Source organism: Crotalus tigris, unplaced genomic scaffold, assembly GCF_016545835.1.
Source record: "Crotalus tigris isolate CLP2741 ecotype Arizona unplaced genomic scaffold, ASM1654583v1 scf7180000018525.42219311030:4301911, whole genome shotgun sequence".
NCBI classification, from domain to species: Eukaryota; Metazoa; Chordata; class Lepidosauria; order Squamata; family Viperidae; genus Crotalus; species Crotalus tigris.
Window position 1 is genome coordinate 87,355 of NW_024097057.1, and position 22,865 is coordinate 110,219.

At 45.0% G+C, this 22,865-nt stretch overlaps 1 protein-coding gene across 3 annotated transcripts in view; it reads left to right on the forward strand.

Moving 5' to 3' along the window:
* Positions 1 to 22,865, forward strand: part of AIFM3 (apoptosis inducing factor mitochondria associated 3) — a 57,011-nt gene that overhangs the window by 8,096 nt on the left and 26,050 nt on the right. For 2 of the 3 annotated variants that reach the window (XM_039353452.1, XM_039353453.1), the window contains exons 2-6: positions 5,151 to 5,392; positions 13,079 to 13,246; positions 19,842 to 20,055; positions 20,359 to 20,468; positions 21,137 to 21,246. In XM_039353452.1, the coding sequence (XP_039209386.1) occupies positions 5,362 to 5,392; positions 13,079 to 13,246; positions 19,842 to 20,055; positions 20,359 to 20,468; positions 21,137 to 21,246 (633 nt within the window). In that variant the 5' untranslated portion in view covers positions 5,151 to 5,361. The remainder of the gene's footprint in view (positions 1 to 5,150; positions 5,393 to 13,078; positions 13,247 to 19,841; positions 20,056 to 20,358; positions 20,469 to 21,136; positions 21,247 to 22,865) is intronic. The other variant, XM_039353454.1, reaches the window with a different exon arrangement.

Sequence of the window (22,865 nt, forward strand, 5' to 3'; positions counted from 1 at the left end):
ATCCAGTGGTTCCCCACCTGTGGGTCGGGACCCCATTTGGGGTCGAGTGACCATTTCACGGGGGTCACCAAACCACGCAGTCCGCCATTTTTTCCCCCTTTTCCTTAGCTGTGCTACTCCCTTTTATTCTATTGGCTTTTGAAAGCCAATCGAATAGACTCTCTTGAATAGAATCTAGTTCTATTGGCTTTCAAAAGCCAATAGGAATTGTCCAGGCTTTCTCTGCCCTGCTGAGCCCACCAAAAGTCCCACTCTGCAAACGGTGCTGCACCAGTTGAGTAGTCCTCGACTTACGACCGGTTGAGTAGTCCTCGACTTACGACCGGTTGGGGGTAGCGGCATTAAAAAGGTTGAGAACCACTGATCTAACCTGAGTCGTCAAATCAAAAACGGTGTTACCTTTTGCCCTCCAAAGGCTGGGTCAATGACATGGGGAACTTCACACACACACACACACACACACACACACACACACACACACACACACACACACACCTTCCTTTCCTGCTCAAGGTTTATTACCTTTTCCATTTGCTTCTTGTAAAGATAAGGAAGGAAATGAGGTACATCGGAAGATTGCTGAGGGTGGAATGACCCTGCAGCTTAGCCAGGTACACACACACACTCGCCAACTGGGCCAAAAGCTTTTGAAGGGCGTTTTGGGGGAAGAGGCAGGCCCAGCGATGCTCCAGGGCTGCGAGACTTTTATCTTCAGGCTCGTTAGATACCTAGAATGATTTCTTGGAAGGCAGAAGGGGCTTCCTCCCTCTATCTCTGCCTCTTCTAGATTCTGGTCGTGCCAGCAGAGAGAGAAACAAACAGGGACTCAGCCCAGCAAAAAAGGCAGTTTAGGAAGACAGGATCAGCCATTGTTGCAGCAAAACATGAGTTGCTTTTATTTATTTATTTATTTATTTATGAGACTTATATACCGCTTTTAAGTGCAAGCACTCTCTAAGCGGTGTACACCAGTAAGCAATGTATATATATATTTACATTGCCCCCAACAATCTGGGTCCTCATTTTACCTACCCCGGAAGGATGGAAGGCTGAGTCAACCTTGAGCCGGTGAGATTTGAACCGCTGACCTGCTGAACACAGTCAGCTAAAGTGGCCTGCAGTACTGCACTCTAACTGCTGCGCCACCTCGGCTCATATGTGGCAGTGAAATGGGCGGCATATAAATTTAATAAGCCAATATGGTTTGCAAACCACTGGATTATATGAAGGTAGCAGGGCAGATATTTTGCCCTGTTGTTGTGTGTGTTTGTGTTGTTCGTCCATCGATTTCGATGAAGACCTTGACATCTTGTGGGTTATGGGCCATCAGCGATGTGTCCGTAGGTGGCTAATAAGACCGATGTTAGCACGGAATGTTCTGCCACACACTGAACAAAGAAATGTAGACACTGTTAATTCAGCATTTGCAGCTCTGGCTTTGCGGAGTGCTCACTTTTCTTGTGCCAAGATTGTCCTTCTGTGTTTGTATGTCTGGCAACCCTGGTACACCAAGGTGCGCCATGTCGGTCGATCATGCGCCAAAAGTTCCCAAGGGATGGTGTTAATATCCAGGGACTTAAGAGAGGCTTTCAACGTGTCTTTGTATCGCTTCTTTTGTCCCCCATGCGATCACTTTCCTTGAGACAGCTCACCATAGAAGAGCCGTTTAGGGATATGATGATCTGGCATCCTTACAACATGGCCCGCCTAGCGCATCTGGGTTTTCATCAACAGAGTGTAAACTGATGATAGGCCTGCTCTGGAGAGGACATCTGTGTCTGGTATCTTATCCTGCCACCGGATCCTCAGAATTCTACGAAGGCAAGTCATGTGGAAGTAGTTCAGTTGCCTAACATGCCTCCTGTACACTGTCCAGGTCTCACTAGCATACAATAGGGTAGTTAGCACTGCTGCCTGGTAAACTTTAAGCTTGGTAGCAAGACTTATTCCACGGCGGTCCCACACGTTAGTCCGCCCTGTTGTTACTCCATCAACCACTCCATGTCAACTGGAAGAGCCTGGTCTTTGGGTCCTTACAAAAAAATAAGGGCCTGAGATGAAGTTCTGACCATTTGTACGTGCACCACAATGCCCTTAACACGGGAAAGGCTTTCCTTTACCCTGGTGGCCACCATCTTGACTTTTTGGACTCCATGGATACCCTTGTAACATTCAATTTTGGAGGGGGAGCGAACGAGGTCTAACGATGCTGATGCTACTAGCGGTCTGATGGCTTTTTTCTTTGATGTGTGACAACCACAAAGGAGGGCAAAGTTTCTCTGTGAGGGAAATGGGAACTTAGAGCTTAGCCCTTGCCTTGGCTGGAGATCCTTTCTGGATCACATTTCCCCGTAGATGTTTGTCTGTAGGGAGAAAAGCTCTCCCAGAACCAAGCTCTGAATTGGGGTGTGTATGTGTGTGCGTGTGTGTGTTACATTGGATTCCTTCCCTGAGAAGAGATGGGAGTTCAGAATAACAGAGGTAGAAAGGGTCTTGGAGATCATCTAGTCGAACCCTCTGCTCAAGCAGGAGACTCTATACCATTTCAGAAAAATGGCTGTCTGATCTCTTTTTGAAAACTTCCAGTGATGGGGCACCCACAACTTCTGAAGGCAAGCCTTTCCACTGATTAATTGTTCTAATTAACAGGAAATTTCTCCCTATTTATAAGTTTGGTCACTGCCCATTACTTTTTAGCCTGCCTTCTGGCGCTTTGGAAAATAAGTTGATCCTCTTCTCTTCTCTGTAGTAGCCCCTCAAATATTGGAAGATGCTATAATAATGATGATAATAATGATAATGATAATAATGATAATAATAAAGTTGGAAGGGACTTTGGAGGTCATCTAGTCCAACCCCCTGCTCGGGCAGGAAACCCTATACCATTTCAGACAAACGGCTGTCCAGTCTCTTCTTAAAAACTTCCAGTGTTGGAGCATTCACCGCTTCTGGAGGCAGGTTGTTCCACTGGTTAATTGTTCTGACTGTCAGGAAGTTTCTCCTTAGTTCTAGGTTGCTTCTCTCCTTGATTATCAAGGTGCCCTTAGTTCTTCTCTTTGTTAGACTAGACATACCAACTTCCTGCAATTCCTCATCAGACAGTTTCGCCTCCTAATCCTCTTTGTTGCTCTTCTCTGCACACTTTTTCGTATCGTGGTGACCAAATCCCAAGCGTGATCTTACCTCACACTTGGCGTGTCTCCCGCTCTTCCCTTTTGCAAGACAGCTAGTTTCACACAAAGTAGCTTTCACAGGAAACTATGAATAAGGCCATCGTTCAAAAATAATTGAGAAAGTCATCCGTTCTTTTCAGACAGATCTTTGTGAGTTCCCGGCTGTTCTAAGCCAAGGGAACAAAATGGATATTTGGGGTTTAAGTATCAAGAGGGCAGCCAGGACTTCACATGCATTGTGCAAGTGATGGCCATCATTTTACCTTTGGTGTTTCCCCCCTACCCCTCTGGAAAGCAGTAAGTTTTTAGATAACCCTCTCCAGCCTGGTTTTTCTAGGTGGGTGTCAGAATCCAATTATATTTCATCTCTAGTTATCGACTATGGAGAACCCCATTTCTGCCCTCTTTGGATTCTATCATAGATGAAGAGGAAGGTGGGTGAGCAAAGGGGTTTTATGGCCCCCACTTCCTTCGGTACAACTTCAAAAGGGACTGAATGTGGATACCACCAAAAGGACTAACCATAACAATATGGCCCATCACCTTTCATCTATTCCTCTCTGAAGTCTCCCTTCCGGCAGTGAGGAAAAAGGAGGTGGAAATGTAACGCCTGGGATTGTCGCTGGAAAGATGGTGGGGTGGGGTGGGGCTGCTGGGGACCCCTTAAAACCTTGAACCGTAGGGCTTGGGCCCCAGGTCCTGTCTAGAACGCCTGCAACCATTTTCTCTTAATAAAGGATGCCTGTTGGAAGAAATATTCCAAGAGTGCTGTCTTCTTAAGATGCAAAGTGGGGTGGGTCCTTACAGTGAGTCTCAAAGTTGGGGTCAACCTCTCTTCTCCAAGTGGGGGCATCTTGGTGGAAGTGCCACGTTTAGGGTGTTTGCTTGGCTTCCAAGTCTAGCCTCCAGCCTTTGTGGTCTCCTAAATCCTAAGGAGGAGGTCCCCATCTTGGGACTGGTCACAGTGGCCCAGCTGTTGCCCTTGACAACAGGGCAGAGGCCTTGCCATGCCTCTCCATCCTTGGAGCCTGGCCAGTGGCGTAGAAGGCATTTAGCAAGGCTGGCAGGTTAGGAACACTGGCGTTAGGGGACCAGGTTTTTTTTATTTAAAATGTTTTATTAACAGAATAAACCCACTAATCCACCCATCCCCACCCTCCTACCCCTCCCCCCACTTCCCAGAGCCGAGTACAGGGTTATAACAAACATAATTAAACCTAATCTAATTAAATTCAACAATTTATACAACAACTAAATTCATACTTAACCCTTAACTCCCTTTCAACCTTAAGAACATAAACAAATCCATTATAATAAGTATTATTAATAGTATTTTATAATTGGAATTATTTAGTTTATTTATCGTTATTATGGTTTTTTTATAATAGTTGTTTAAAAAAGGGGGGCCAGTTTTTGCAGAGCTGTGTGACAGTCCTGTGGGCACAAAATTCTGGTTGCCCGAGAAAGAGCCGAGATTTCAAATGAAATATATTTCATCTTTAATTATCAAACATAGAAACTCCCAATTCTGCCTTCTCTGGATTCTGCCATAAGAGGGAGAAAAGGGGGAGAGCAAAGGGGCTTTATGGCCCTCACTTCCTTCAGCACACTTCAAAGGACTGAATGTGTGTTTATTGTGGCCTCTAAGCTTTAACATATCAAAGAAGAGTAATTGCCTTTCATGTAGTTATCTGAAGTCTCCATCCAGACGGAAGAAGAAAGGGGATGGAATTGTGATACTTGAAACTATCACTGGAAGGGGGGTTGATTGGGTGGGACTACTGGGGAACCCCTTAAAACCTTGAATGGGAGAGCTTGGACCCCAAGTCCTGTCTAGCATGCCTGCAACCATTTTCTCTTAATAAAGGATTCCTGTTGGAAGAATTATTCCAAGAGTTCTGTCTTCTTAAGATGCAAAGTGGGGTGGGTCCTCACACTTGGCGGCTAAAACTCATTGCATTTTTTTATCCCACCCAGGTCACCAGAGAAGCTGTATGATGAGCAAAGTAGCAATGAGAAGCCTGGTTTTGCGGAAAGCCATTCAGCAGCGGCCACCATGTTGACTTTCCCTGGCTCCCGTCGCTTGTTGGCTGGCTTGGAGGTCCCCACTTCCCAGAGGCTGGGCTGAAGGTGTCGTTTCTTCCCTCAATCCGTCCCTTGCCGGACGGCTTCTGCTGTTTGACTCGCCATGGGGGGATGTTTCTCCAAACCCAAACCAGGTGAGCTGTTTCTGCAAAGCTTTCCGGCTCCGTGGCCCAAACGGGGCCTCTTTTGTGCAGCGTTGTGATTAAACTAGGTCAGGCATGCCAGTGGCCTTTCTGCCAACGGAGTCCGTGGAGAATTTCAACGTGGTGGGGTTGCTAAAGCGATTGGCTAATCCCCTGGAAACTTCATTTCATGCCAGCATAATTCTTTAATAGAAGATTAAGAACCCTTCCTGGAAGACTGTGGGGATCAAAAGCGGGGGGGGGGAGTGGGTTTCGTCTTCCTGGAGAAGCAGTCGGAGATCAAGTCTCTTGAGAAAGAGAGGCCAAAATTGGGGCAGAATAAGGCCTTTTTAAAGTTCGTATCTGAGCTTAAATGGACTCCAGAAGATGGTAGAGGACAGGAAGGCCTGGAGGAACGTTGTCCATGGGATCGCAATGGGTTGGACACGACTTTGCAACTAACAACAACAAAGTTGGTACCGGGCATCAGTTAGGGCTGAGTGTCAGTGCAGGAAAACCTTTGACCAAAGCAGGTGGCCCTTCTCAAACACAGTGAGATTAGGCAAAGGAATTTCTCTGCAAATCTGTTGCATCTCGACTGAATCATAAGATGTGAGTTTTAAGAGTCCACTCAACTCTTAAAGCCACGCCCTCAGAGATGGCTGTCGAACTCTCCACTTGTCTAAGGAGATTCTCCATCTTAATAATAATATTATAATAATAATATAATAAAGTTGGAAGGGACCTTGGAGGTCATCGAGTCCAACCCCCTGCTCAGGCAGGAAACCCTACACCATTTCGGACAAATGGCTGTCCAGTCTCTTCTTAAAAACTTCCAGTGTTGGAGCATTCACCGCTTCTGGAGGCAGGTTGTTCCACTGGTTAATTGTTCTAACTGTCCGGAAGTTTCTCCTTAGTTCTAGGTTGCTTCTCTCCTTGATTCGTTTCCATCCGCTGCTTCTTGTCCTGCCTTCAGGTGCTTTGGAAAATAGCTTGACTCCCTCTTCTTTGGGGCAGCCCCAGAGATACTGGAAGACTGCTATCATGTCCCCCCTCGTCCTTCTCTTTGTTAAAACTAGACGTACCCAATTCCAGCAACCGTTCCTCATAAGTTTTAGCCTCCAGTCCCCTAATCCTCTTTGTTGCTCTTCTCTGTACTCTTTCTAGAGTCTCAGCATCTTTTTTACATCGCAATGACCAAAACTGGATGCAGTATTCCAAGTGTGACCTTATCAAGGCCTTGTATTAATACTTCACGTGATCTTGATCCTATCCCTCTGTTAATGGAGGTGTTTTTTCAAAAGGCAACTGGACTTTCTTGTTTTTCCTTGAAGATGTTTCACTTCTCATCCAAGAAGCTTCTTCAGTTCCACTTGAACTCATCCCTCTTTCCATTGTTGGTCCTGCTGACCAATTAATCTAGACTTCCAAAATGAGATGTTTTTCTAGCATTCGGCTGAAAACTGTCTTCCTGTAGTTTACATCCGTGATGCGTTGTCCTGGGCTCTAGAGCAGTGGTTCTCAACCTGTGGGTCGGGACCCCATTTGGGGTTGAACGACCATTTCACAACGCAATGCCAAACAATGCAGTCCGCCATTTTCCCCCCCTTTTCCTTAGCTGTGCTACTCCCTTTTATTCTATTGGCTTTTGAAAGCCAATAGAATAGACTCTCTTGAATAGAGTCTAATTCTATTGGCTTTCAAAAGCCAATAGGAATTGTCCAGGCTGTCTCTGCCCTGCTGAGCCCGCCAAAAGTCCCATTCTGCAAACGGTGCTGCACTAGTTGAGTAGTCCTCGACTTACGACCGGTTGAGTAGTCCTTGACTTACGACCGGTTGGGGGTCGCGGCATTAAAAAGGTTGAGAACCACTGCTGTAGAGGGCGAGAGAAGTCATTGGGTGACCCCTGCTAGATATTCAGAGAGGACTGTCCAGTCCTTCTTCCGTTTCCTCTTTCAGTTTTTCAGTTTTCTTTTTTCTCTTTCTCCATTTGCCCTTCACTGACCTATTCCAGATTTTGTTAAGCTTATTTAGTTTTAACCTGAGTCAGATGTTTCTATATGTCTTAGATTGTTCTGTAAATTCAGTTTGTTTAGTTAATTATTTTTTTTATCAATCTATTTATTTGCTAACACTTATATCTTACCCGGTTACAAATGTTCTTGATGGCTAACATCAGTTTTAACCTATTAAGTGGAAATAACCACATGATATAAAAACACCTGTAAATAACAGCATCAAATAAGAAACAGCAGAGTATAAGCATTTTCCCTATTTGAAGTTTATGTTAAATATTTTAAATGATTGGAGAGTACATGAATTTCAAAGGGAAAAAGAATCCACCTTGCTTGGGAAGGGGAGCATCCAGGCTGAATCTGCTATTTTGAGCAGTCGGCTCCGTTTATCTTAGGAGCCGGTTGCTTTGCTGAATTGCAGGCTGGGAAGATGATAATAAAAAGAGGAGTAAGACTAGAAGTCTAAAGTTGCTTACTTCACGGGACGAATGGAAAAAGTTCCCGAGATAATTCATGGGAATTGCTTTCACTACTCCAAAGTGTCATTTCATCACAACCTTACAGAGCAGTAATCCATTCGTTGCAAGGGCCAGGCAATTTTGCTTAGAAACAATTAGAAAGCCCTCATGTTTATTAAATTCCTTGCGGAGGAAAACCTGCTGAGTCAAGGAGTCTTCATGAAGGTATGAAATCTCTCCCCGTTCCCAGCTTTTCATTCTGCCAACGCAGCTCTTTCGGTCTTCGGATTTCGACTGGCCTGGGGAGGGCAGGGCTGTACGGGGAGGAGGGACTGGAGAAAAACCTGCCAAGAAGGTATCCAAGTCTCATCAAAGTGTGAGGAAATTTGCTCTTTGGTCGTGCTAAGTAATCCTTCTGAGCAAACTCGCCAGCTCCGCCAGCTGAGCAGCTTCCATTCTTGTCAAGCTGAGGGTGCAAAAGCCAACACACAACTGTTCCGCCTTCTCATCTGGGTCAACAGATCATCATCTAGAAACAAATAAAGTTATAAGTAAAACCCAGCCCGGGTTTGTTAAAAACAGATCGTGCCAAACTAATCTTATTTCATCCTTCTTTGACAATGTGACTAAATTAGCAGACCAGTGAAATGCTGTCAACGTAGTATACTTAGATTTCAGTAAGGCATTCGACAAAGTAGACCACAACCTATTCCTTGGCGAGCTAGAAAAAATGTGTGATAGACAGCATCACCACCAGATGGATTTGTAACTGGCTGACAAACCGTACTCAACGAGTAGTCCTTAATGGCACTACATCCACACGGAGAGAAGTAAGCAGTGGGGTACTACAAGGTTCCGTCTTAGGCCCGGGACTCTTCCATCTCTTCATAAACAACTTAGATGAGGGAATAGAAGGGGAACTCATCAAATTTGTAGGTGACATCAAACTGGCAGGAGTAGCCATCACCCCAGAAGACAAACTCAGGATCCAAAAAGATCTTGATAGACTTGGCCAATGGGCCCCATCCAACAACATGAAATTTAATGTGGAGAAAAGCAAGGTTTTACATTTAGGCAGGAAAAACCAAAGGTACAAGTACAGATTACGCAAAACCTGGCTGAAAAACAGTAACTGCGAGAGGGACCTTGGAGTCCTAGTGGACGATCACTTAAATACGAGCCCGCAGTGTGCAGTAGCAGCAAAAAACTAATACAACCCTTGATTGTATAAACAGAGACTCAAAATCATGTAAAGTATTAATATCACTTTATAAAGCCTTAGTAAGGCCACACCTGGAATACTGCGTTAGGTTTTGGTCACCACATTACAAAAAAGATGTTGAGAGTTTGGAAAAAATTCAGAGAAGAGCAACTAAGATGATCCAAGGCCTGGAGACTAAAACATACGAAGAACGGCTGTGGGACTTGGGTTTGACTAGTCTAAAGAAAAGAAGAAGTAGGAAAGACATGATAGCTGTTGTGTCCTGAGCCTGCAAAAGCAGGCTCAGGACATTGCTATGGTCCTGGGATTGCTGCAAGCTGCCCGAGACCAGACTGAAAGGCGCCAGCCTTGCGCGCATGCGCGAAAGCGCGCCATTAACTGTAGCCTTTTTGCCCGGGGATCCGGACCCAAAAGCAGAGACCTGCGAGTCTCACTGTTGTTGTTGTAGTGAGCAGAAGGAGGAATAAAGAACCATTACTTCTAACATGTGTGATCTTCATTCGCCATCGAACGAAGAGCTTAACAATAGCAATATTCCAGTATCTGGGGGGCTGCCACAAAGAAGAGGGGGCCAGATTATTCTCCAAAGCACCAGAGGGCAGGATAAGAAGCAATGGTTGGAAACTGATCAAAGAGAGAAGCAACCTGGAATTAAGAAAAAACTTCCTGACAGTGAGGACAATTAACTAGTGGAACAGCTTGCCACCAGAAATTGTGGGTGCTCCATCACTGGAGACTGGACAGTCACTTGTCTGAAATGGTATAGGTTCTCCTGCTTGAGCAGGGGGTTGGACTAGAAGATCTCAAAGGTTCCTTCCAGCACTATTCTGATTGACTGACAATTGTTGGTCAAATGAACTATGATCAGCAGAATTCCTCAGCTGCTCTGGCCTTTCCAATTCTCACCTTCTTCCTCTAGGCATGGGCCAGCCTTTCCTTTTTGCTGACGTATTCAAAAGTCTTTTTTTGTGTTTTGGCCTTCCTGTCTTGTTGCAGATACCAGCGTTACATTCACTGAACCATTTTTTATTTCCTTTTGATTCTTAAGATAGGTTGAAAGCTTTCAGCGCCTCTATTCGTAATGAAAACTCAATTCCCTCCACTCCACAAGACTGGACCACCTTTATTTTTTATAATAATTTTATTAAAAGTTAAAGAGAGAGAAACCACACAAAATTAAGACGAATAAAACAATAAAAAGAAAACTGGAAAGTGCAGAAAAAATTAAAAAAACAGATAGTAATAAATTTATTTATAGTGACGAAAAGGAAAGAAAGTATAGAATGAAATGAATTCCTCTTCTTCACAAAAGGTGTGAACAATTTCAGTAGCTTATCACCTTCTCTTATAATACAACAAATTATATCTCTTCTTCCAATATTCCGACTCTTATCCATTAACAAATCCTTAAAAATTCATTGTTTCTTCCTAGTCAGCTAAAGTTCATTAAGGGTTGCCAAGGATAGCAACATTATCTGACAACATGTTAAAATAGAAACAATCAACTTTATATGCCTTTTACTTTTAACAGTAAATTTAATCAAATAATGTCCCAGAACTTGGTTTCTTTTCATTTTTTCTTTTTTCTCACAAAATTATTGAAACATTTAACAAATCTCTTTTCTAAATACAATATAGGAAATTTGTGAGTCTCCTTCAATCCTTTGTGAAGTAAATTTTAATTACAGGTTTAAGGGCTTATTTTAAAAAAAAAATAAGCAGCAATTGGATGATTAGAACATTGGTTTTAGAAAGTCACAAGTTTGTGGATCCAGATGGATTTTGAAATTAATTATAAGAAGGGGAAAACATTGTTATTTTGAATCGTTAAAAATAAGAACATGATAGGAACTTTGAGGGTTGGACTCTAGAGGAAGTGAAAAAGAATTAAAACTTACAATTAAAGAAAAACGCTTAAATTTGACTTACTAATACAGAAGGGAGCAAAATACTTTAATGTTGGATATATTGATGGATATTTGTAAACAATGGACCCAGAAGATAATTTTAAGATAATTTTGTCTCCTATTAAACGCAGACTATATTTAAAAGATGTTTTAAATTTAAACTTTTAAAGATGTTTAAAGAGGTTTTAACTTAACTGAATAAGGGAGACATGATAGCAGGTAGTCCTCAGCTTACAAGCACAACTGGGATCAGAAATCCATTGCTAAGTCAGGTGGTTATTAAATGACCTTTTTGTGACAGTTGTTAAATGAATCACAGTGGCTGTTAAGTGAATCTGGCATCCCTTCCGTGAATTTTGCTTGTCAGAATCCCAAACAGTAATCACATGAACCCCGGATGCTGTGGCAGTCATAAATACAGTATAGGCTGGTTGTCAAGAGCTGAATTTTGATCATGTGGCCATGAGGATACTGCCCAAGTTGTAAGTATGAGGACCGGATGTAAATTATGTTCTTCAGTGCTCTTGTAACTTTGAACGGTCACTAAGCGAATGGTGGCAAGTTGAAGATTACCTGATATCTGTTTGAACACACACTTATCATAGATGCAAGATTTGCATTACAACATTGCATTCGCCAGTTTGACACACACCCTCTGCCAAAAAAGCAGATGTGTTGGGCACAGTGTGCAAACAGCTTTTTCAGAGAAGAGCAACAAAGACAATGAGGTCTGGAGACTAAACTGTAGGATGAATGGCTAAGGTAAGTTGGTATGTGTCAGAGCGTGCACAGTCATTGTGCTGAGATAACCCAGGAGTAAACACAGTAAACAATGGTCCGCATAAAATGGTGGTTTATCTTACACTATCTACAGTGCTTTTTTTGTAAAAAAAAAAAAAAGGTGCCAGAACTCACACACGTCATACAACCCGCCTTGCCTACCTTACAAGGTTCCATCCAAAAAAGGTGCCGGAACTCCGTTCTGGGCGTTCTATGACAAAAAAAAGCCCTGACCATCTACAATATCATATACCAGGAACAATATACATACACATGCTAATAGAGCAGGATCCAACAAACCACAATTACAGCAGGAAACGGAAGAGAGAGAACTCATCAGCAGAGCCTTCCCTTTATACGAAGGCTCTTAAAGAGACACAAACCCTGCTGACTCATTCCCATCATTACATTACATCTTACATCTTACATTACATAAGCTAGTCAGCTATTAAATCAAGAGTATGTCTAGTCTTAGGGATGATGTGATAGTTGTCTTCCAATGCTTGAGGGGCTGTTGCAGAGAAGAGGTGGGTCAACCTATGCTCCAAAGCACCAAGAAGCAATGGGTGGAAGTTTAGCAGAAGAAGATTCATCCTGGATATAAGAGTTTCCTGACAATGAGAATCATTAATCAGTAGAACAGCTTGTCCCCGAGAGTTGTGGGTGCTCCATTGCTGTAGGTTTTCATGAAAAGATTGGACAACCATTTGTCTGGGATGGTATAAGGACCCCTGCCTTGGACATGGGGCTGGATTAGAAAACCTCCAAGGTCCCTTCCTGTTTTAGGATTATAATTCCTTCCTCCTCACCCAGCTTGGTGAGATAGCCAACAGGGGAACCTGCTGACCACCAGTGGATCAGTAACATGCTCCTCCCTTCCCAACGATGCTGGACATTGCAGCCCTCTCATAAAGTTATGTCTGCAAGTGTGCACATAACTGTATCGTCTGAATAAGGAGCAAATAGATGCACCGTTGGCTCTCTTTCCATGATGAAACCATTCACAAATGGACTTTATTTCTGGAGGGTAGAGCAATCTGGCATGCTGACCATTAGCTACTGTGACTCTGTGCGCATGTGTGTATGTTGTACTGGATGTGTACTTCAATAGGAGCGTGAAACTCCCGCCTCTTGAACAGGTGCAGCCGGACTCGGCTCGTTTCCTTAACATCTCATCAAAGAGCTGCCCAGATTTGCCTTGTAGTGAGATGGGGAGCCAACAAATTCAATATGTAAAAGAAATACAAGTGCGCGACATTCCCAGCACAGAGAAGTTAAACAGCATCTACTAAAGTTGATCGTTTTTAAATCTGCAGGACCGAAACACTTGCGCGTAGGCGTTTTAAAAGGCTTGACTGAGGACCTGTCTGCGCCCCTGAGACTGATTTTTAATAAATCTTGGAGTACTGAGGATGTTCCTGAGGAGTGGATAACAGCTGAACCCACTATAGCAGTGTTTAAAAAAAGTAGACGGAATGAGCGCGGTAAATATTAAGTCCATCCTGGCTGGAAACAATGAATGGAGGGGATGAAGTGTCAATCACCAGAGAATGATAAGATCTGAGATGGATAATTAGGGCTGATTTCAAAAAATTCATATTAATTAAAACTTTAATTGATAATCAATTGCTTGATTAAAGCCTAATTTTGTGTCTTGCTATAATCCAGCAGCATCAATGCTTCCAACAGTGGGGCTCCGTCCAAACTCTGCAGATGTATAAAATAAGTTATTGTTTTGAAGGAAAAGTCACGGGTCTATTTTTCTCAATCTGGCCTCATTCCTTAATCCAGGGGTGGGCAACTAGTGCCCCTTTACGACCTGTGGACTTCAGCTCCCAGAATGGCTGGCTCAGAAAGTTGAAGTTTGCAGGTAGTAAAGGGGCCATAGGATGCTGATATGTGAATTAACACTGATAACACAAATCAATACCCTTGAGTGGGGAAAGTCTATGAGTCCTCAACTTACAACAGTTCATTTAATGACTATTCAAAGTTACAATGGCACTGAAAAAAGTAACATGACTGTTTTTCACAGTTACGGCCATTGCAGCCTCCCCGTGATCATGTGACCAACATTCAGATGCTTGGCAACTGACTCATATTTATGATGGTCACAATTTCCCCGGGGAATCACGTGATCCCCTTTGGCGGCTTTGTGACAAGCCAAGTCAATGGGGAAGCCAGATTCACTTAACACTTGTGCTGCTAACTTAACAACTGCAGTGATCCACTTAGCAACTGCGGCAAGAAAAGTCATAAAACGGGGCAAAACTCACTTAACAACCGTCTTGCTTAGCAACAGAATTTTGGGGCTCAGCTGTGGTCCTAAGCGGCAAACCCTCTTAATGTGCCAACACATTTCTCAGATAAAACTCTGGAGTGTTTGCAGGGTCTGTGTGTTAAAAAAAAAAAATCGAGATGGTCTGCCAAGCCACACAATCAAGTCCTTGCCCCTTTTGGGCACATTGTCTAAAACAGTGATGGCGAACCTTTTAGAGTGCCCAAAAACTGCTCCCCACCCCTGTCCCTCTCCACCCTGCCCACTGGGCCACCCACCACCTCCACGGCCCGCCACAGATCACCCAGGCAGCCCAGTAGCGTCACAGCGGCCACACCCTCTGCCCATGCCCCACAGCATCATCTGTGCACGACAGACCGCAAGGGCAGAGTCTTGTCCCCACTGCCTGGGGCTGCGCTGCTTTATGTGGGCTGCACCCAGGAGCTACTCTCCTCCGGGGGGTCTGGTGGTGAGGAGGGGGCGGTGGGAGAAGGCAGGGATGGGGAGACAGTGCGTGTGCCCACAGAGAGGGCTCCGAGTGCCGCCTCTGGCACCCGTGCCACAGGTTCGCCACCACTGGTCTAAAACGTCCATCACCAACACTGGGGCCATCTTGCTTTTTTAGAAACACCCCCCCCCCCCAAGCTTCTCCCATGACTTCTGGGCTGGTTCCCTGCTTGGGGCCTTTTCAAGGCAAGGTGAATCTAATTTTTTTCCTAGCATTTGACCTCCACGGACTGTTGTGACAGGTGTGATCTGGGCTCCTGGCTGTTTGGGAGCCTCCCCTTGCCTGCTTCTGAAGCTTTCCTATAGTTTCCTTCTGGGGGGTGGGAAGTCGGGCTCCCCAGCAGGATGCAAATGGCTTCCCATAAGTCAACAGGGTTCCCGTAATTAAGTGCAGCCACGGAGTACAAGTGGCGGTGAAGGCAGAAGCCACGTTGCCCGCCACTGGGGCAGACGCATCGTGACACAGGGACTCTTTCCATAGTAGGAGGAGATGCACACAGGTGGCATCTTCCCTCCCAGGTTTTTTACACCAGTGGTTCTCAACCTGTGGTCCGTGGACCCTGGGAGGCCACAATGTTGTCACAGAAGTGTTACGATTGAAATCTTAACTCTTGGGGTCCGTGGCCGTAAGAGGTATCTAAAAGGGGTCCGTGGTGAAGAAAAGGTTGAGAATCACTCTTCTACACCAGTGTTTCCCAAACTTGACAATTTTAAGGCATGAGGACTTCAACTCCCAGAATTCCACAGCCAGCAACGCTGGCTGTGGAATTCTGGGAGTTGAAGTCCACATGCCTTAAAATTGTCAAGTTTGGGAAACACTGTTCTACACCATGAAGGCCCCTCATTCCAGAGTGAATTTGGGGCCTTCTGCCATCACAAAAACACACACGGATGCAGAAGTGCCCAGACATAACTTTATGGCCAAACTATAACATCTCCTTAAAATGTTTCAAACGCTCAAAAAGAATCGTGCTTTGCCATCCGGCAATTTGCGGTTTATTTAGACCTGCATATTTAGGGAATTGTTTTGTCAGGCTAAGTTGCACATTTCTAAAGATCCTTCAGACAAGTTCAATAAAGAACTAAAAAAAAAAGAAAAAAGGAAGGAAGCCGGTGTTGATGGGGGCTGGGGCCCAGTGGTGAACACATCAGCACACAGTTGCCAAGCCAACTTGCCGAAGGTGGAGAAACACGGCCTTAAATGTGGCTTAATACAGGTAGTCCTCACCTTGCAACCACAGTGGAGCCCAAAATTCTGTTCTTAAGTGAGATATTTGCTAAGCGAGTTTCGCCCCGTTTTACGACTTTCCTTGCCACAGTTGTTAAGTTGGTAACATGGTTGTTAAGTGAATCCAGTTTCCCCGTTGATTTTGCTTGTCAAAAGGTCGCAAAAGGGGATCACGTGACCCCGGGACACTGCAACCGTCATAAGTATGAATCAGTTGCCAAGCATCTGAATTGTGACCGTGGGGATGCTACAAAGGTCGTAACTGTGAAAAACGGTCATAAGTTACTTCTTTTCAGTGCCGTTGTAACTTTGAAGGGTCACTAAATGAAGCGCTGTTAGGCCGAGGACTCCCTGTATAGTGTGTATCACATAAGCTGCTAAGGCCAAAGAAATAAAGACGATAAAGCAGCGTTTCCGCAACCTTGGCAAGTTGAAGCTGTGTGGACTTCAACTCCCAGAATTCCGCAGCCAGCAAAGAATTCTGGGAACTGAAGTTCACACATCTTCAACTTGCCAAGGTTGAGAAACACGGTGATAGAGCATTCCCACAACCTGGCAAGTTGGGTTGGCCACAGCTCGGAAGCAGACATTTTTCACCTTGCGACCAACTGGATCTCAAATGGATCCCAGCCAATGAGAAGTGACCCTCTAGGTAGGCAAGCTGGCTCCAAAGAGGCAATTCCTCTAGCTGGCTGCCCTCCGTTTGGGAAGGGAACAAATGCTGCTGCTCAGATACTGCTCCTCAGCTGGCTTGATGCGATCTGGACTCCGGGCCCAGCGTGTCTCTTTAAGGCAGTGGTTCTCAACCTTTCTAATGCCGCAACCCCATAATACAGTTCCCCATGTTGTGGTGACCCCCAACCACTTATACATCACCGGGTGCCAGGGATGTGGCCAAAGAAAAGGAGGAAAAAATGGCAGACAGCCTTGTTTGGCGACCCCCGTGAAATGGTCGTTCGACCCCAAATGGGGTCCCAACCCACAGGTTGAGAACCACTGCTTTAAGGAGAGGAAGGCGGGTCTGCAGGGCCTGTCAGGAGATTCATGGCAGCACCAGATGAGTCTAGAGAAGAGAAGAAACAGGGGAGACATGATAGCAGCGTTCCAGTATCTGAGGGGCTGCCACAAAGAAGAGGAGGGAGTCACATTATTCTCCAAAGCATCCGAGGGCAGGACGAAAAACAGTGGTTGGAAACTGATCAAGGAGAGAAGCAACCTAGAATTAAGGAGAACTTTCCTGACAGTGAGGACAATCAACCAGTGGAACAGCTTCCCACCAGAAAGTGTGGGCTCTCCATCACTGGAGATTTTAAAGAAGAGACCAGACGATCACCTATCTGAGATCATGTAGGTTCTCCTGCTTGAACAGGGGGCTGGATTAGAAGACCCCCAGCTTCTATTCTATTCTATTCTGTTCTGGTTCTATTCTATTCTATTCTATTCTATTCTATTCTATTCTATTCTATTCTATTCTATTCTATTCTATTCTATTCTATTCTATTCTACAATTTGTCTATTGTATTGTATTGTATTGTATTGTATTGTATTGTTTTCTACTCTACTCTACTCTACTCTATTCTATTCTATTCTACAATTTGTCTATTGTATTGTATTGTATTCTACTCTACTCTACTCTACTCTACTCTACTCTACTCTACTCTACTCTACCCTACCCTACCCTACCCTACCCTACCCTACCCTACCCTACCCTACCCTACCCTACCCTACCCTACCCTACTCTACTCTATTCTATTCTATTCTATTCTATTCTATTCTATTCTATTCTATTCTATTCTATTCTATTCTATTCTACAATTTGTCTATTGTATTGTATTGTATTCTACTCTACTCTACTCTACTCTACTCTACTCTACTCTACTCTACTCTACTCTACCCTACCCTACCCTACCCTACCCTACTCTACTCTACTCTATTCTATTCTATTCTATTCTATTCTATTCTATTCTATTCTATTCTATTCTATTCTATTCTACAATTTGTCTATTGTATTGTATTGTATTGTATTGTATTGTATTCTACTCTACTCTACTCTACTCTACTCTACTCTACCCTACCCTACCCTACCCTACCCTACCCTACCCTACCCTACCCTACCCTACCCTACCCTACCCTATTCTATTCTATTCTATTCTATTCTATTCTATTCTATTCTATTCTATTCTATTCTATTCTATTCTATTCCTATTCTACATTCTATTCTATTCTATTCTATTCTATTCTATTCTACAATTTGTCTATTCTACTCTACTCTATTCTACTCTATTCTATTCTATTCTTCATAACAGGAGATCCTAGAAGTAACCCTCTAGTGGGAGACCAGGATCTAGGCTTCGGCAGGAACAGAGAACATTTTAAAAAGGCTGCTGAGAATAAATGGAAGTTGATTATGTTGGTGCCGGTGATTATGTTTGACTGCTAGATCTCTTAACCAGTTCATTACTCTTCAGGCTTTCCGATGCAATCTTAAGGGCTAGGAACCTTAAAAACTTTCTAAATTCTCAGTATTTTCCATAAAGTTAGAGCTGGTTATTGCTCTCTTGCTTTCTGTCGGTTTTTTTTAACTCTTCAGTTTTTCAGCCTAGATGCCACCCTGGGAATTCCTAGCAGCCTCCACCCTAACTACTAACCAGCTTTAGACATTAAACAACATCCCCAGGATGTTGCCCTAACAACGAAACCGAAGGCAACTCTGACGTGATGGCATCTGTGACAAAGCTATGGATGCTGACAGCGTGCACGTAATCCTGCGTGTGTTTGTGTGGATCGAGACATCTGTTGAATTCTTGCCCATTTCACAGTTTCCAAATACTACTAGTCCTCAACTTACAGCCATTCATTTAAAGTTCAGTTCAAAGTTACAACAGCACAAGTGACTTCCGACTGGTTTTCACGCTTACGACCATTGCAGCGTCTCTACAGTCACTTGATCAGAGCTTGGACCCTCGGCAACTGGCCTGTATTTATGACCATTGTAGAGTCCTGGGGTCACATCATGCCCCTTGGCAATCTTCCCAGCCGGCTTCCGACACGCAAAGTCAGTAGGGAGCAAGTCAGATTCACTTAACAACTGCAATGATTCACTTAAAAACTGTGGCAAGAAAGGTCGTAAAATTGGGCAAAACTCACTTTACAACTGCCTTGCTTAGCCATGGAAGTTTGGGGCTCAATTATGGTGATAAGTCGAGGATGGCCTAGTCCAGGGGTAGGTGACCTTGGCTCTTTTATGACTCGTGGACTTCAACTCCCAGAATTCCTGAGCCAACCGGGCTCAGCTTGGAAACCTCTCCCTTTCCCCTCAGCATGGCTGGCTCAGGAATTCTGGGAGTTGAAGTCCACTTTGAGTCATACAAGAGCCAAGGTTGTCTACCCCTGGCCTATGTTCTGCCGAAGGTGGCTGGAACTCTTCCAAAGAAGTGCTCGAACCCAGGGCATTAGAGATGCTTCTCTGTTCGCGAAGGATTAATACCACTTTACAAGGCCTTGGTAAGGCCACACTTGGAATACTGAATCCAATTTTGGTCACCATGATGTAAAAAAGATGTTGAGACTCTAGAAAGAGTGCAGAGAAGAGCAACAAAGATGATTAGGGGACTGGAGGCTAAAATACATAAATAACAGTTGCTGGAATTGGGTATGTCTAGTCTAATGAAGAGAAGGACGAGAGGGGACATGATAGCAGTCTTCCAGTATCTCAGGGGCTGCCCCAAAGAAGAGGGAGTCAAGCTATTCTCCAAAGCACCTGAAGGCAGGACAAGAAGCAACGGAGGGAAACTAACCAAAGAGAGAAGCAACTTGGAACTAAGGAGAAACTTCCTGACAGTCAGAACAATTAACCAGTGGAACAACCTGCCTCCAGAAGCGGTGAAAGCTCCAACACTGGAAGTTTTTAAGAAGAGACTGGACAGCCATTTGTCTGAAATGGTATAGGGTTTCCTGCCTGAGCAGGGGGTTGGACTGGATGACCTCCAAGGTCCCTTCCAACTCTATGATTGTGATTGTGATTGAGATTATGATTATGATTATCATCGCTCTCTTGCTCCTGCAGTGGAAGTGAAGATCGAGGTGGTGCTGCCGGAGAAGGAGCGCATCAAAGAGGAGACGTCGCCCAACGGGAAGGCCAGCCCCATCGTCTACAAGGCCAATGGCACCTCGCGGCACTACCAGCTGGAAGAGCACCCGGTCACCCTCAACCCCTACCGGAACGTGAAGGACGTGGTGGAGGCCTCTGTTTGCCACGTGAAGGACCTGGACAATGGACAGTCAGTGGGCCCAGGACTTCTTCTTGGGTTTTAAAACTGATCCAAGATGTCTCGACCTCAGCCACTTGAAGATGTGTGGACTTCAACTCCCAGAATCCCCCAGCCGGCAAAGCTTCTGGGAGTTGAAGTCCACACGTCTTCAAGTGGTTGAGGTTGAGAAACACTGCTTTAATCAAAATGAGGTGGGAGGGGAGGCCTGCCCCCTGCAAACTCTGCATGTCCCTCAAAAAATTACTTTGCTCCCCAAGAATGGCGTCTAAAAGACGTTTAACAAATGACAACGCTCCTTCTTGTTCTCCCTAGGATGCGAGAAGTCGACTTGGGCTGTGGGAAGGCTCTGCTGGTGAAAGAAAACGGAGAGTTTTATGCCATGGGTCATAAGTGTCCTCACTACGGCGCCCCACTTGTGAAAGGTATGTTTTATCCCCACCCCCCCCCAGACCATGAGTTGGGGTTACCTAGAAGATGTTTCTGCAGGACTGGCCTGGAAAAGGCTTAGGGAAGTTCTGCAAGGCTATGAAAATAGTAAACTCTTAATATCAGCTGACACTAGACCAGTGGTTCTCAACCTGTGGGTCGGGACCCCATTTGGGGTCGAACGACCATTTCACGGGGGTCGCCAAACAACGCAGTCTGCCATTTTTTCCCCCCTTTTCCTTAGCTGTGCTACTCCCTTTTATTCTATTGGCTTTTGAAAGCCAATAGAATAGACTCTCTTGAACAGAGTCTAATTCTATTGGCTTTCAAAAGCCAATAGGAATTGTCCAGGCTGTCTCTGCCCTGCTGAGCCCGCCAAAAGTCCCATTCTGCAAACGGTGCTGCACCAGTTGAGTAGTCCTTGATTTACGACCGCTTGAGTAGTCCTCGACTTACGACCAGTTGGGGGTCGCGGCATTAAAAAGGTTGAGAACCACTGCACTAGACGATTCTGACATTCTGAGGCTTCGTTTCTTCCCATGTTGGTTTGTCTGCTTCTCAGTCACCCCATATTTTTAAATCTTTCCCGTGGTCACTGCAAAAGGACTCTTTTTTCCTCATAGACTAATTTTGCTGTTGCTTTCTTGGGGTCCTCCTTCTGCAGGGGTCTTGTCCAAAGGCCGGGTCCGTTGCCCGTGGCATGGGGCTTGCTTCAACATCAGCACTGGTGATATTGAAGACTTCCCAGGGCTGGATAGCCTCCCCAAATTCCAGGTGAGAATAGAATAGAATTCTTTTATTGACCAAACGTGGTTGGACACACAAGGAATTAGTCTGCGGTGCAGAAGCTCTTAGTCTACATACAAGAAATAGTGATAAGTCATGATCATAAACAACATAAAAATACATTCAGAGAACTCCGCAGTTTAACACTTTAACACAGTGTTTCTCAACCTTGACAATTTTAAGGCATGTGGACTTCAACTCCCAGAATTCCACAGCCAGCATTGCTGGCTGTGGAATTCTGGGAGTTGAAGTCCACATGCCTTAAAATTGTCAAGGTTGAGAAACACTGCAAGTTTAACAGCAGACGACAACAGTCCTTTGATGAAAACGTCCTGTGATCTTCTTTCAATCCGTGCCACTGGGAATATGCAGCAGCCCCCCCCCCCATTTTGCAGGGCTTCAGACTAATTGCTCCTTCAGTGTATTGACCCGGGTTCCTGGCAGATATCCCAGCAAGTCTCTTTAATCCCTTTAATCCTTAGACCAAAATTTCTCAACCTTAGCCACTTGAAGATATGTGGACTTCACTTCCCAGAATCCCCCAGGCAGCATTGAAGTTCATACGTCGTCAAGCGTCCGAGATTGAGAAACCCTGAAAAGTCTTACAGGTTTGGATTCCCTGGACTGGGGACTATCAAAGATCTTTGAGGGGCTTCCCCTGACACACACCTGACCAGGTGTATTGAGGTTCCAGGGTGAAGTCAGGATGGGCACAAAGGAGGCAGTTTCGGCCCCTCCTCAGTAGCCCAGCTCTGCCCTGTCAGTCCTCCAGGTCATGGAGAGGAATTATAGAGGGGCTGAAAGGAGATGAGACTCTACACAAAACGCACGTGTGCGTGCACACACACACACACAGCCTCCTTGTCAGCAATCATGGACATAATGAAGCCTTACACAAAGCTCTTACACAATAGCAGCTGATGCTGTCCCACAAATACCCAACCAACTCTTTGCTCTGAGGCCATTTCTTTGGTCTCAGGGTTGGAACGGAACATAGAGGTCATGTAGCCAAACCTGGGCAGGATCTCCTGGAGCAGCTGTGACAGATGATGATCTAGCCCAGGGGTAGGCAACCTTGGCTCTTTTATGACTGGTGGACTTCAACTCCCAGAATTCCTGAGCCAGCTTGGCTCAGCTTGGAAACCTCTCCCTTTCCCCTCAGCAGGGCTGGCTCAGGAATTCTGGGAGTTGAAGTCCATGAGTCATAAAAGAGCCAAGGTTGCCTACCCCTGTCCTAGGTCCTCCTGTTCTAAGCGGTGAGCCTCCTAGACCAGCGGTAGGCAACCTTGGCTCTTTTATGACTCGTGGACTTCAACTCCCAGAATTCCTGAGCCAGCTTGGCTCAGCTTGGAAACCTCTCCCTTTCCCCTCAGCATGGCTGGCTCAGGAATTCTGGGAGTTGAAGTCCACGAGTCATGAAAGAGCCAAGGTTGCCTACCCCTGATCTAGCCCCATTGAAGATTTCCAGGGAAGCCAAAGTCACCCTGTGACCTGGAATCCTTGGGCTGGGAGGGACATTGGAGGTGATCTGAGGATCCTTCTCCACCATCTGCTGGATAATTGTTTCCCCCATAAGAAAACTTGTCTTTCAGTGGGGCAGAGTGGGG